This window comes from Lates calcarifer, linkage group LG17 (genome assembly GCF_001640805.2).
Source record: "Lates calcarifer isolate ASB-BC8 linkage group LG17, TLL_Latcal_v3, whole genome shotgun sequence".
Lineage (NCBI taxonomy): Eukaryota > Metazoa > Chordata > Actinopteri > Centropomidae > Lates > Lates calcarifer.
Genome location: NC_066849.1, coordinates 17,173,415 through 17,185,609, shown reverse-complemented (window position 1 = coordinate 17,185,609; position 12,195 = coordinate 17,173,415). Strand labels below are relative to the sequence as shown.

The following is a 12,195-nucleotide window of genomic DNA, read 5'->3' as shown; positions in this document are numbered from 1 at the left end:
TGCTGGCACATACTCACAAAGACATATACAGTAGTATTCAAATACACACACACACACAACCAAGTACAGACTCATTTTTTAAGTGACTGGATTTTCTGTCTCAAAAAATGTGTCAGTCACACAATACACACACACAGTTAACTTTAAACTGAGCAACATATAAACAGCTTGATGCTCACGATATGTATGCATACCGTATGTATGCACACAAACACACATACTCACTCCCCGTAATAGTAAATGGATCCCTTGTATGTGCACACTGCCTTCTTGTGCTTGCTGCTGCTGCTGTTGTTGTTAACCAGTGTTTCTCTGTTGGACTCTCAGGGGCCCGGAGCCCAGAGGACGACTGTTCGATCTGCAGAGGAGGAGAGGAAGGTCCGGTCATGGGGGTGCCACCTACACTGGATCACTTTGTCCCAGTGTTCTCCTGCCACTGTCTGAGGGAGGGGCTTTGTCAGGTCACCTGTGGTCAGAGAAAAGAGAAACATCACACACTGCTATCATGATTCAGAGAAACTTGAACTACCACTTAATGGTCGTATGCCCGTCAACCAGTCCAGTTGCAGGTAATTGCTGTGTAAATTCTTCAGTTGTGGACAAAAATGTGTTTTGTGAAGTCTCAGTGATCTTGACCTTTGACTACCAAAATGTACCAAAATCAGTTCAGCTTTGAGTCCAAGTGAATGTTTGTAGCAAATTTGAAGAAATTTCCTGAAGGTGCTACTGAGATATCATGTTCACAAGAATAGGACAGATGTATGGATGGACAACATAATGCCTCCAGCCACAGTTGTCGCCGGCACAGAGGCATAAAAAGAACAGTGTTGCCTTATAACCGTCTGCACCATTTCAATTAAAAATGCATGAAAAAAAAGACACAAAATAATTAGCATCAACCTTTTCAAACGGAATCATAAAATTAGAAATTTTCTTCAAATTAATCATATTTTTAACCCCTTGTGCACAGTATGTGTGTTGTTGTTACCTTGCAGGTCACTGATGATTATTTTGTTGTCATAGGAGCCAGTCAGAAGGTGATGGGCTCCTGGTGAGAAGCGCACTGAGCGGATGTCACTGCTGTGAGGCCGGTATGTCTGAACTATGCGTCCTCCTCTGATGTCGTACAACATGCAGGTACTGTCCTCCTGACCGGTGGCCAGCAGGCGCCCGCTGGGATCCACTGCCACTGAAGCAACTGCACTTCCTGTGTGAAGTGCAAACATATTATTTATTATAAAAGAGCAGTAATAAATAACACTTTTGGCTTAAAACTGCCTGCCAGCTATTTGTTTTTTCTTTACCAAGATTTAAACTCAAAGAACAAGGGACTGGTGTATCTCATTGAAGAGCCACATTGAAAGATCAGTCATAATGACAGTCATGTTGTGACTCACCTGAGCCGTGCAGAGTTGTGCCCACCACCCGGACACAGCTGGGCACCCGCAGGTCCCAGAAACGAACCGTCTTGTCCTGCGAGCCAGAAGCGATCATCCACCCTCCCCATGTGTACAGAGTCAGAATGTGACCTGTTCAAATAAAATGGTGAAGTCTTAAATTCAGACATCTTTAAATTTCTGTAAGAAGTTATTGTGTTTACAAGCCTTGTTCAAGTGATTGTAATGTGACTATTTTATGTCGCTGCTCCTGAAATTTTGACATTTTTTCACTCCAAACGATGACCCGCCGCCTGTCGCAGTCACCAAAAATGGTGGTGTCTCTTAAGAGTTAATTGGTTTCTCATTATGGAACAAATTAGAAAAAAAATAATGTTTATGTATGAGAGGTTCACAGTTGTACTATATCTGTAAACTGAGTTCCCTCAAGACTGTTTTTTCAACATACCAGTGTGTCCACTCAGCGCATGAAGACCCTGTCCTCTCTGACAGTCAGTAGTGTAAATGTTGCAGTCTCCAGCTCCGGCACTGATCAAGATGGACCCTCCACTCTCAGGGCCCTCCAAGAAAGCCAAGTCTCTGATGGTACCATCATGCATGCTGAACTCCAGGTCTGGGCCTTAATCACAGAGACACAGAGAAATTAAATTCAATTCAATATCAAGAGACAGACGCACAGCCCTCATTAAAAAAACACATTAAATGGTACCTGTGGCATTGCAGCTGTCTGCACTGAAAGGCAGGACTTTGACATATTTGTCATTGGAGCCAGTGGCCAGCAGTTGTCCACAGTGGCTCCAGGCTACACAGTAGATTGAGCCCTTGTGATGTTTGTTCCTCCTGAAGCGCACAACAGGCTGCTTGACTGCACCAGAACCACTGAATGAGCCGAGGAAATACAACAGATTCAGAACTGTGTAAGAAGGCAGGTTTTCTAAATTGCAATCAAATTGAAACCAGAATATTAATGTTTATTAATGTTTTGATTAAACAGTTAAAGCCCTTTTCCTGACATTAAGCATTTTTTTGGTCAATAATAATTCTGTCTGGGGTGACTCTGACACACTCGGAACAACCTACCTGCAAAGTGCCTTGAAAAACTGCATCTGGGAAAACCGGTAATGTTTTAATGTTTGATAGTTTGAAATTATATATAGGTGTGAATGGCTCCTACCTGGTGGACACGGTTTCAGGGTAGGCACAGACTCTCAGGGTTTTTGAGTTGGAGCCAACAGCATAGAGCGCTCCTGAGGGGTGGAAGGCCACTGCACGTACTGCCTGTGTGTCCTCCAGCTGGCTGATTTTAACAAACTGTGTTTTGGACTTCCCAGGCTGTACAAAAAGATCAGACACAATTATCCTCAGAAATAGAATCAATGATCTGTCATCACAGATTTGACCTAACCTGTGTATTACATCCATGTCCTCTCTGTAAATACATTTTAGAATTTATTTTTAACTAGTTTGGACAATTAAACATGTCAGGATTTACTAGACTAAGATTGATGATGTGGAGCAGCGGGGAAAATAGAACTATTCAGAACTATTCAAGTAAAACAGAGACAGACTGACAGGTCCATGGTAGATTGTTTTGTTGGTAGTTTGGAGTACCTCTTGTATGTTACGTGTCGCAGAACAGCTAGAATCCTCTTGTGCAGTGGGGCAAGATGCTCTGATCCTCTCAGCACTGGCATTCACAACACATGCATACACATAAAGAGACACACAAATTCTTATTTTGCAGAATCACAGAGGGTTCAGAGTCAAATGCAAATTCTATTTCATCATTAATGAAACCTTAATGTAAAGAGCTGCAGAGCAACATGAGAAGTAAATGTTACATACTCATGGGCAGCAATATGAGACTAGTTCTTATGATGCTGGTGTTTCTGTAATGGCTGATTACCATACAGTTGACAGGCTCTTACCTGTGACTGGCAGGAACTGGAGACTCGCTGAGGGAGGGCAAGCCATGGCTCCCGGTCCTTAATGGGGTGCTGCTGCTCACACCACCTGGCTTGTCCCTTGGCAGCCCTGCATCTGGAGTGTGGCGTGTGTTGGTAGTCCTGGGACTTGAGGTACCGTTGTTTCCTGTCAGTCCGTTCCACTGCTGGCCCAGATGTGACATCACCTCATCTCCTCTGTGGTCAATGCTGACGTTCATCGCCTCCAACTTCTGAATGGATCTGGACAAAGGCAATAATGTCTCTTGAGGCATTGAGCTTGTGCTATGTTCACTAAACTACTGATGCTGAATGGTTGAATAGGACTTTCTCACCTGCTGAGGAAAGTCTCAGTGAGGTTGTGTTGGGCTCCATCTTGTGGCTTCACCCCTCCCTCCAGCAGCATTTGCTGGTAAAGCTGCCTCTGCTGCTGCTTCTGTTCCAGATGTTGCTGCACACGGAGGCGCTGCCTATAAAACTCCTGTATGTGCTCTGTGGAGTCACAATGCTAGACAAATACACACAGTAAACCAACATTAAAAAATGAACACACTGTAAAAGTATATTATGTAGAGCAACATTCTGACAGGATTTATTTTACCTGAGCAAACCCTTTAACCTGAATGATAGTTATTATCGCTTTTCGGTATTCTGTGCTTCAAAGCTTGGCAGCACTCACTGCCACTACACACACACACACACACACACACACACACACACACACACACACACCAGATTATAATGGACAAACACTCTCCCAAGAGCCACTACTAACAACTCTTCAACTCCCAGGGCCTCGTCCTCCCATCATCCATCCCATAAAAAGTTTTCAAGGACCCCATCATATCTGAAGGGTCTACAGTATATTCTCTCTCACACACATACATACACACACACACACACACACACACACACACACACACACACACACACACACACACACACACACAACAATCCTCAAGCTACTTTGCTCCTCTAGATGGGACCTGGGATGCATAAAGATGAGCGATGATGGAAGCTGCGGGCCATCTCCGATGTGACCGCACATTAGACCAGATTATCAGCCTTCAGTGTCCATGACCTCCACCACCCCCCCTTCACTGGGACAGGGTCAGCAGGGCGTGAGTGTCCCCCGGACAGGTGTGGTAGAGAATTGGGGAATGATTTATGAGGCAGTGGCGGTGTAGAGGCAAGGCAGTTCAGGAGTTCAGGGGGAATCTATTCTAAATCTCTTAAATATGGATTAATGGTTGTGACAGGCTGGCTGTGACACTGACTCAAGTGACCAGGCAGACAACCCTCGCTATTTCTTTTTACAATCTTCACAAGTCATGAAACCAATTCAGCCTGAGCAACCAAAGGTGAGTGAGACAATCCACTCCTCCATATAGGAAATGTCTTTGTGCTTATCATTGATCTATGGTATGTACTACACATGCAACTAGGCACTGCTAATAGTCTGTAGTTTCTATTACCTCATTTGTCTCTGTGCTGCAGGGTGGCCCACCATCTTTTCCAGGGGTCAGAGGTGTACGTGTGGTATTGGGACCATCCAGCCTCTGTGGGTGCTTCCTGTGTCAATTTGCAAACATTTCTTTTAATCAAACCAAAAAATCATGTATGTTAAACTCAAGGATTGTACTGAATTTAGTAAAAGTAATGTAATAGTAGTAATGTGGGCAACAAATTCTGTCACAGAGTATTATCACTTGTTAGCAAACAACAACAAGGGAAATTTCAAAGCCAAGCACTTCAATAAAGTTTACATATTCAGTTTTTACATGTTAAGTTCAGTGTAATCATTAATTAAGTGGCATAAATAAGTGCAAGATAAATTTCTGTTAAGGTTGACATCTTGAACACAGATTGTAGTCATCTCACTTTCTACCAGTTGTACACATTAATTGCATCCTGCAGGTGGAGCCAGAGAGAGCCTGACAACATCCAACAGTCCAACAAACGGCTCAGTTTACAGTAGTTCTTTCATTTGATGCCCAAGAACCCCATCTCAGCCTATTACCTGAGGGCATAACATTTCATTTGCTGTAACCCTGTAGTGATTAGACACATCTTGCCTTACTTCCTGAGTGCTCTCACCACACTGTACCTCTGCCATATAGGCTTCTTTTACTGGAGCTAGTGCTTTCCTGTCTGCAGGAAGGTTAATGTGGATCAGGGAAAAGCAAAGGTTCCTTGAAGGTTCCTTCTGTGACTGGCAAGAAAGAAAGAGGGATGACACAACTAAGGTCCCGAGCCAGACATGAACACAGAAGCTGCATCAATTCTACTTGAGCCATGGAGACCAAATTAAATTCAGCTTCTTAAAATTAAGCACTCTGCACCACTAATATCTGCCTTATTATTTGGAAAAGTAATAGTACTAAAAAGAACAGGAGGATTTTCATTTCTATAAAGCTTATTAATAAGACTTTAAATTACAAATCATTAGGTGAAGGCTTTGGATTACTTTGCATCCATCAACACTCAGCTGCAGTATGATGTGCTTTGTGCAGCACTGTGGGAGATGACAGACGAGGCAATATGTCTCTGTTAAAGTGGGGCTAATGGGATTAATAGAGCTACAGACTGAGCCATACAACAAGATCTACCACTGGGTTTAATACCTAAGGTTGCAGATACACATGCTAAGGGAGACAGCTTATTAAGAAAGCTTGAGGAAAGAAAAAATAAGCTTGGTATATCAACCTATCTGCAGCAATTCCTGTTAAACCCTTCCCATGTATGGCTCCAAGGACCTACAACTAACACCATAAACCATGTGCTCCAGCTTACCTCTCAGGTGAATCATCCTGCTGATGCACATTATTCTCCACTAGGCTCCGACTGAGAGCAGACTTCATGTTCGCCTCCATGCCTCTCTTGTCCTGCGCTGCCAGACCGTGGGACAGACCGTCCAGAGCCGGATTTAGAGACCTGGACATGTAGGTGTCGGCCGAGTGAGGCCTCTGGCGGAAGGGCGAGGTGGGGCAGGGAGACAGGCGGTTGATTAACGGAGTCAGGAGGTCCGCGTAGCCTGCCTTGCTGGGCTTCACCAGCCGGTCCACGTGGATGTTGAGGGTCTTCTGCTGGAAAGCGCATGAGAAGGCACCTGGAGAGAGGTTCTGCAGCCAGGAGAGCAGCGACAAATCCAGTTCATCGCAGCCGTTCCCGCAGAGCAAATCCACGCCGAGTAACACCTCGCCCTCTGTGATTTCCTCACCAGTTGCTTTACTCTAGAAAACAGAAACAGTGTTTTTAAGACCACTGACCAATTGATGAATATTTCTATGATCAAATGAGATCTGACAGGAAATTTACATTAGATGTTGCCAGTTAGCTACAACTACATGGGTGTTTGTACCAGCAAAGGTTGCTGTAAGTTACCCTTGCATTAGAATATGTTTCAGATCATTTTTCAGGTATCAGTGGATGTTTTCATTCATTCATCTTTTATTGCAACATCATCAGAGTTTCCATGTAATGCTTCCAATATTCAGGGGTCATATTACCTGACAGAACTCAACACAACACTCGTATAGGATGCCTTTGATGAGCAGTTGGAAGAGGCGGTTTCCGCTCGCCCTGAAACCTGCCTCGCTCAGCTTCCTGTCTGCAGGGATGAACTCAGCTACCATGGTGCAGGCTTCTTCAAAGCAATGGACACGTGCCGTGCTCGGGTTCCAGTCTTTGAACTCTGCATGGTGGGTGAGGCGAGGCAGAGTGAGGAGAAGACACAGCTTGCTGTAGTCCTCCTTGGATGGGCAGAATTCCTCCAGACTGTGGAGGCACTTGACTGCCTCCTGCATGGTGAGCTCTAGCTGTAGATAGTTAAAAATTACAGAGGATTTGTCAGTATGAGGCTGTTATCATTCTTTTTTTTCTGATGATGTGAAGTCTATTTTTGTAGAATAAACAGGGCGTAGAGCACGCATATCCAAAAAACTTTCACTGGTGCTGGATCAAAAATCAGGCAGTGTTGTCCAACTCCGATTGGTCCAGCCTGATTGACTCTGTCAGACAGATCACAATCACCTGAGTGATGAATGTGTTTGTGTCTATATATCTTTCATCTGAGTTTTGCCCTGTTTTTGTAGAATCCCACTGGTATGGGTTTGGTGATATAAAACAAAGAGGCATATTAAAAGGCCTTGGAGACAGCAGCCAGTAAAAAGACTAAAAACATTGTAACACACTTGTCCAATTTGTCAGAGAGGTTTAGAGAGAGTGTCCTTTAACCAGGAGGTCACAGACAGTATGTCTTAAAGTGAGATGCTGTATGCATGACCTGTATATACCTCTTAACATGAAGATCAGTTTCTCCCTGGGGTCATTGAAGTTTAAGGTCACCTACATATACAGTTTTTATCATCCCAGTTCAATCAGAGGCTTCTTCTACAGACCACTGAGCAGCTTCACTGGAGCAGGGAGACATCAGGCTGCTATTTTCAAGGGAATTTTGAGTGTATTTGGCTTCCCAGCTTGTGGCCTAGTTAGACTACTTTCAAATTACCAACATCCATACTAGTTTTCTAATTAAAAATATACATACGTTCTGAGGGTCCTCAGCAGCAGACATGGCATTATTTACACATAGGGCCTCTAAAAACTTCTGCTTCAGAATGATATAGCGGAACCTGGAAACACAAATATCAGTGTTAAGAAATATATTTTGTAGTGCATGAACTGATTAATCCTCAGGTGACATTTACTGGGTTGAATAATTTTAATAAACTTGTTTTTTTTTTTTTCATTAGATAGTTTAAAAATCTCTTGAACTGTGCTGAGTGTTTGGTGGTCAGTGAGAAACAGAGGCTGTCAGTTATATGATATAATCATGCCAGGACAGTGCTGCGCCTTGACCTAATTTAGTTCCTGAGGCAACCAGTATCCTACTTTACTGGTAAATCCAACCCAGTCACCAGTAAAGGAAAACATCATCAACAAAGTACTTAATATTATATTTGAAATATAGACTAACAGGAAATACAACTGTACTCAAATGAAGACAATTTCCAGCTGCAGGAATCTGACAATTCTAACCCTATGAGTGTTTCAGTCAGGCCTCATGTTATGCACATAGTGGCTCAACAGAGCATGAAAAGCATACTCAGACAACCAGTCCATAAACTGTGTCCTACCAATGACAGCTATAGTCAGTATAAAAACAGGATTTTAGACATTCAGGTTTGGATAATCCCCTACATTATTTCTCTCACCTTTTCTTGTCAAACTTGTCAATTCCTTCAAGAGGTTGAATGAACTGCATCACCTCCTCCCACTGGCCGTCCAGAATCAGTTGCCTGTCGAAAAGCAGCCAATGGACACTTTAACAAGCATCTGCTTTTCTATTTCCCATCACATTTCCCATCACAGTGGTACTGCTTCGTGAGTCAAAATTTGCGGTCAACCGCAACAATGTGAATTTAGTAAAAAAAAAAAAAAAAGCAACACAAGAAAACAAAATGGTGGAAAAGTGCATCTTGGGAGATTGAAAAGTATATAAATCCACATCCTGTCCAATACTTGTGTCTCTGGGGCTGCTCTGTCCCCCTACAAATGTCTAATCAGCCCTTTCCTTTCAGTACACTCTGATCTTCTCCTGTGTGTCATATGAGTCTGTTGTAGTGTCATACCTGAGGAAGAGCATGTCATCAGAGTACAGTCCGTTAATGACACCGCTCTCCTTCTCTAAGGCCAGCATGCTGATGTGCAGCTTCCTGGAGTTGAGGAAATCCAGGATCAGCTTTATCACCTCTGCCTCCTTGATGTTGATTGTCTCCTCTGCCGTCATGATTACAGATCTGTGGTGGCAGCTTACAGCTGGCTGGAATACAGAGAAAAGGGAGTAGTAGACAGGCATGTTAATGGCACAGTTGCATCAAGAAAAGACAGTGGCTCATAACCTGATTTCAAAGAGTTTCATTCAGAAATTACTGTACATATCCACTATTTAAGGCTATTGCTATCAATGTTCATTAAATCAATTAATGTTACAGCAAAAACTAATCTGTCTAAAGTCTTTTTGAGTTTTTTGAGATGTTCAACTGACAAAATTATAAGAGATGAAAACATTAGCCTCTTATTAAAGAAACACGATGGGTAAGTAATTTGTCAATTCTTTGATGCATCATTTAATTTACAGAGTCATCCTTCATTATGTGGATGGAGATGTGTGTGAAACAAGAGGCAAGGATGCCCGGGCAGCTTAACGGTTTCAGATCAATGTTAATGATGTAAACACTGACAAACACTCATGCTGACTTTTATTCAACAAGCTGGCACCCACTGGCTTACACACTGTGGACCAATTACTATTATATTCCTGCAGGGACTTCTAGTGTGTCTACTGTTCTGCTCAATAACAACATCAACCTGATGTGTTGAATGTCTTATACTAACTACATGTCTAAGTACAGATTGTGTCTATGTATCACCAAATCATACTATTTCTGGAATATTCCAGTAGTGACTTTAAGTGTGTTTGTGAGTTTTATTTTAAGCTTATATTGGCCTTATTTGATTTAATATATAGGGACTTGCAGTTTTTACAGTGATATTTCTGCACTTGGTGTTCATAATATCATAATATTCCAATATGGTGAACAGTTATGCTATGCTTCTCTTAATAAATATCCAATGATGCAGTTCTTTGGGGTCGGCCTATAAATGGTTAAACAATGGAGCATCACAAAGGCAGCTATAGTGAGACATGAAGGGCTCTTTATTATGCATGATGCCCTCGCCCTGTGTCTAAGTGCAGTAAAAGGCTGAGAGAGCAGTGATGCCTCCGGTGTGCCGGTGCTGGAGGCAGAGAGGCGGTGACACCGCCCTGTCGTCCCCGCACCCCCGCCACCACCCAACCCGCGCACAGAAAGCGACATCCAGCTCAGGTCCTGGATGTGACAGCATGGTCTGCGGCCCAAACCTGACAACCTCAGCACCTCATGTGCGCTCAGAAACACCTTGTTTACTTGGGCATGACAGCGCACACTCACACGCACAGCCGCACAGTGGACAAACACATACGACAACAGAAGCTAGTGAATGTCATTCATTCTCCCTCCGAGGTGCAGGGTGTATCGTGTGAAACTACGCTCCAGGCTAAAAACACGCCACCGTTAAACCGTGCCGACTCCTCACCTGTCAGTCTGCGCCAACGACACGCCGCATTAAAGCCTCTCCGCGCTGTCTGCAGTCTCAAAATCTAACAGTGTCGACGAGGAAGAGGACAGGACTTGGTGTTTGAAGGTTGAAATCTCTGCCAGTGTTTCAGGAGCTCCTTTCTGCCTCAATTCTTGTACACAGCTCGCGGTTGCCATGCGGACGCAGCCGCAAAACCACCAATCAACTGCAGCGATGACGCCCCTGTAGTCACACCTACTGCACGGCAGACAAACTTTGAACTGATGCAGAGGGAAATTAAAAAGATTGGAAGATTATATTATAACTAAATGAGTGGTTATACTGCAACGAAAAATTAAAAATAAAAGCAAAATGTGTATTATACTGTGTTCTTTTTTTTCCTTTTTTTAAAAACTTTTTTACTTTACGGATTTGTAAATAATTGCATTTAAAGTTGAAGTAAAAGTACAAAGGTATATATCGAGACACATTCCAAAGTAATGTATATTTAGAATTAATGTGTACATCACTTTAATGATTTTATTTTAACAACTGCTAGGTAGCTTGGATTTCCCCAACGGGACCAGTGACGTTTATCTAAACCTATAACAATGCATCATCATTTATTTGTTGATTTTAATAATCAGAATCTGTGAGGAAACTTGAGTTATCAAATTAATGTAGATAAGTAAATAGCACAATATCTGCAGTAGAAGTAAAGCTTCAAATGGAAATACAGACAGGAAAATAGAAGTACCTCAGACACCCAAATGTTGTGCATGTGCCCTGTTCTCCTCAAGTTCCAGTCCAGCACAGTGCACACATGGAAAGCATCATTATTTGCCCAAACATACAGGACCCAAAGTTTTCCTGAGATGGGACACCTACTGATTACAGGTTCTCTGTGTGTTATATTTGTACCACAAGGGATCTTTGCAAAACAGGTTGATGCTGTGTGTTTGTAGTACAAATTATTGAACACCTTTCAGAGTGTTTTGGAGCCCTTGAGGGTCTGGGACCCTAAAGCATTTGCTCTGATTGGTAATCCAAATGCTGAAACTAAAATCGTGGTTATTGTGTTTGGGTAGACACTCAGAAAGTGATACTCACTGTGAAATTGGGGTGTAACAATGCACCGTCACACGATGCACCGCGATTCAGAAGACGTGACGATACGCATCATATCGTGATGTGACTGATGAAGTGCGAGCTGTGTCCTGAAGTAATCCTTTACACTTCTGGAAAAAGGAGACTCATCTTCTCACAGCCTCTGACAGTGAAACAGCATCTGGCTGCTTCAGGTTCTGTTCAATCGGACGCCTGTAGACGATTCGCTTTCCCACTGACCACTAATCGGCTGACCGAGTGACTTTAGCGAGTCGACCCCTCTCTAACTCTTATTCCTCTTGCATATTTTCTTTCTCTGACAGTTAATATTTTTCCGACTCATCACCTGTAATAGCTGTAATTCTCTGCTGTTTGACAGATTTACCCCACATTTCATTTCTGCAGTAAAGACGCCGGGGAATGCTGTGAATTCGTTTTCACTTTGCTGACACTTTGTTCATTAATTTATTTCCTCTATCGCAGCAGAACATGTTACAGCAGCTTCACAAACTCCTGCAGGTTAAACTGAACCAACCAAAGACTTTTAAGGCTGATTTAGCCTGACAAACTCACTGTACACGGACAGACAACACTCGCTAGCTTAGCAGCATCGTTAGGCTACACAA

General features: G+C 43.0%; 1 protein-coding gene and 1 long non-coding RNA gene across 3 annotated transcripts in view; one reads left to right on the top strand and one right to left on the bottom strand.

Moving 5' to 3' along the window:
• The window catches only part of LOC108881209 (uncharacterized), a 6,273-nt gene extending 5,112 nt beyond the window's left edge, over positions 1-1,161 (top strand). The window contains exons 4-5 of the long non-coding RNA XR_001960591.2: positions 328-569; positions 1,024-1,161. This is a non-coding gene — a long non-coding RNA (uncharacterized LOC108881209). The remainder of the gene's footprint in view (positions 1-327; positions 570-1,023) is intronic.
• On the bottom strand, positions 135-12,195 carry LOC108881203 (WD repeat-containing protein 47). Of its 2 annotated transcripts, none has more exons than XM_018673047.2 (16): positions 11,573-12,195; positions 8,974-9,164; positions 8,557-8,640; positions 7,890-7,974; positions 6,850-7,158; positions 6,134-6,573; positions 4,816-4,912; positions 3,676-3,848; positions 3,326-3,583; positions 3,009-3,084; positions 2,572-2,729; positions 2,107-2,276; positions 1,846-2,016; positions 1,398-1,529; positions 989-1,207; positions 135-466 (listed from the first exon to the last, which is right to left on the bottom strand). In XM_018673047.2, exons 2-16 carry the CDS (start codon positions 9,129-9,131, stop codon positions 324-326), a joined length of 2,673 nt encoding a protein of 890 aa, XP_018528563.1. In that variant the 5' UTR covers positions 9,132-9,164; positions 11,573-12,195; the 3' UTR covers positions 135-323. The 2 variants fall into 2 exon arrangements, with proteins under 2 accessions (XP_018528563.1, XP_018528562.1); XM_018673046.2 differs by lacking the exon at positions 11,573-12,195 and adding an exon at positions 10,481-10,693.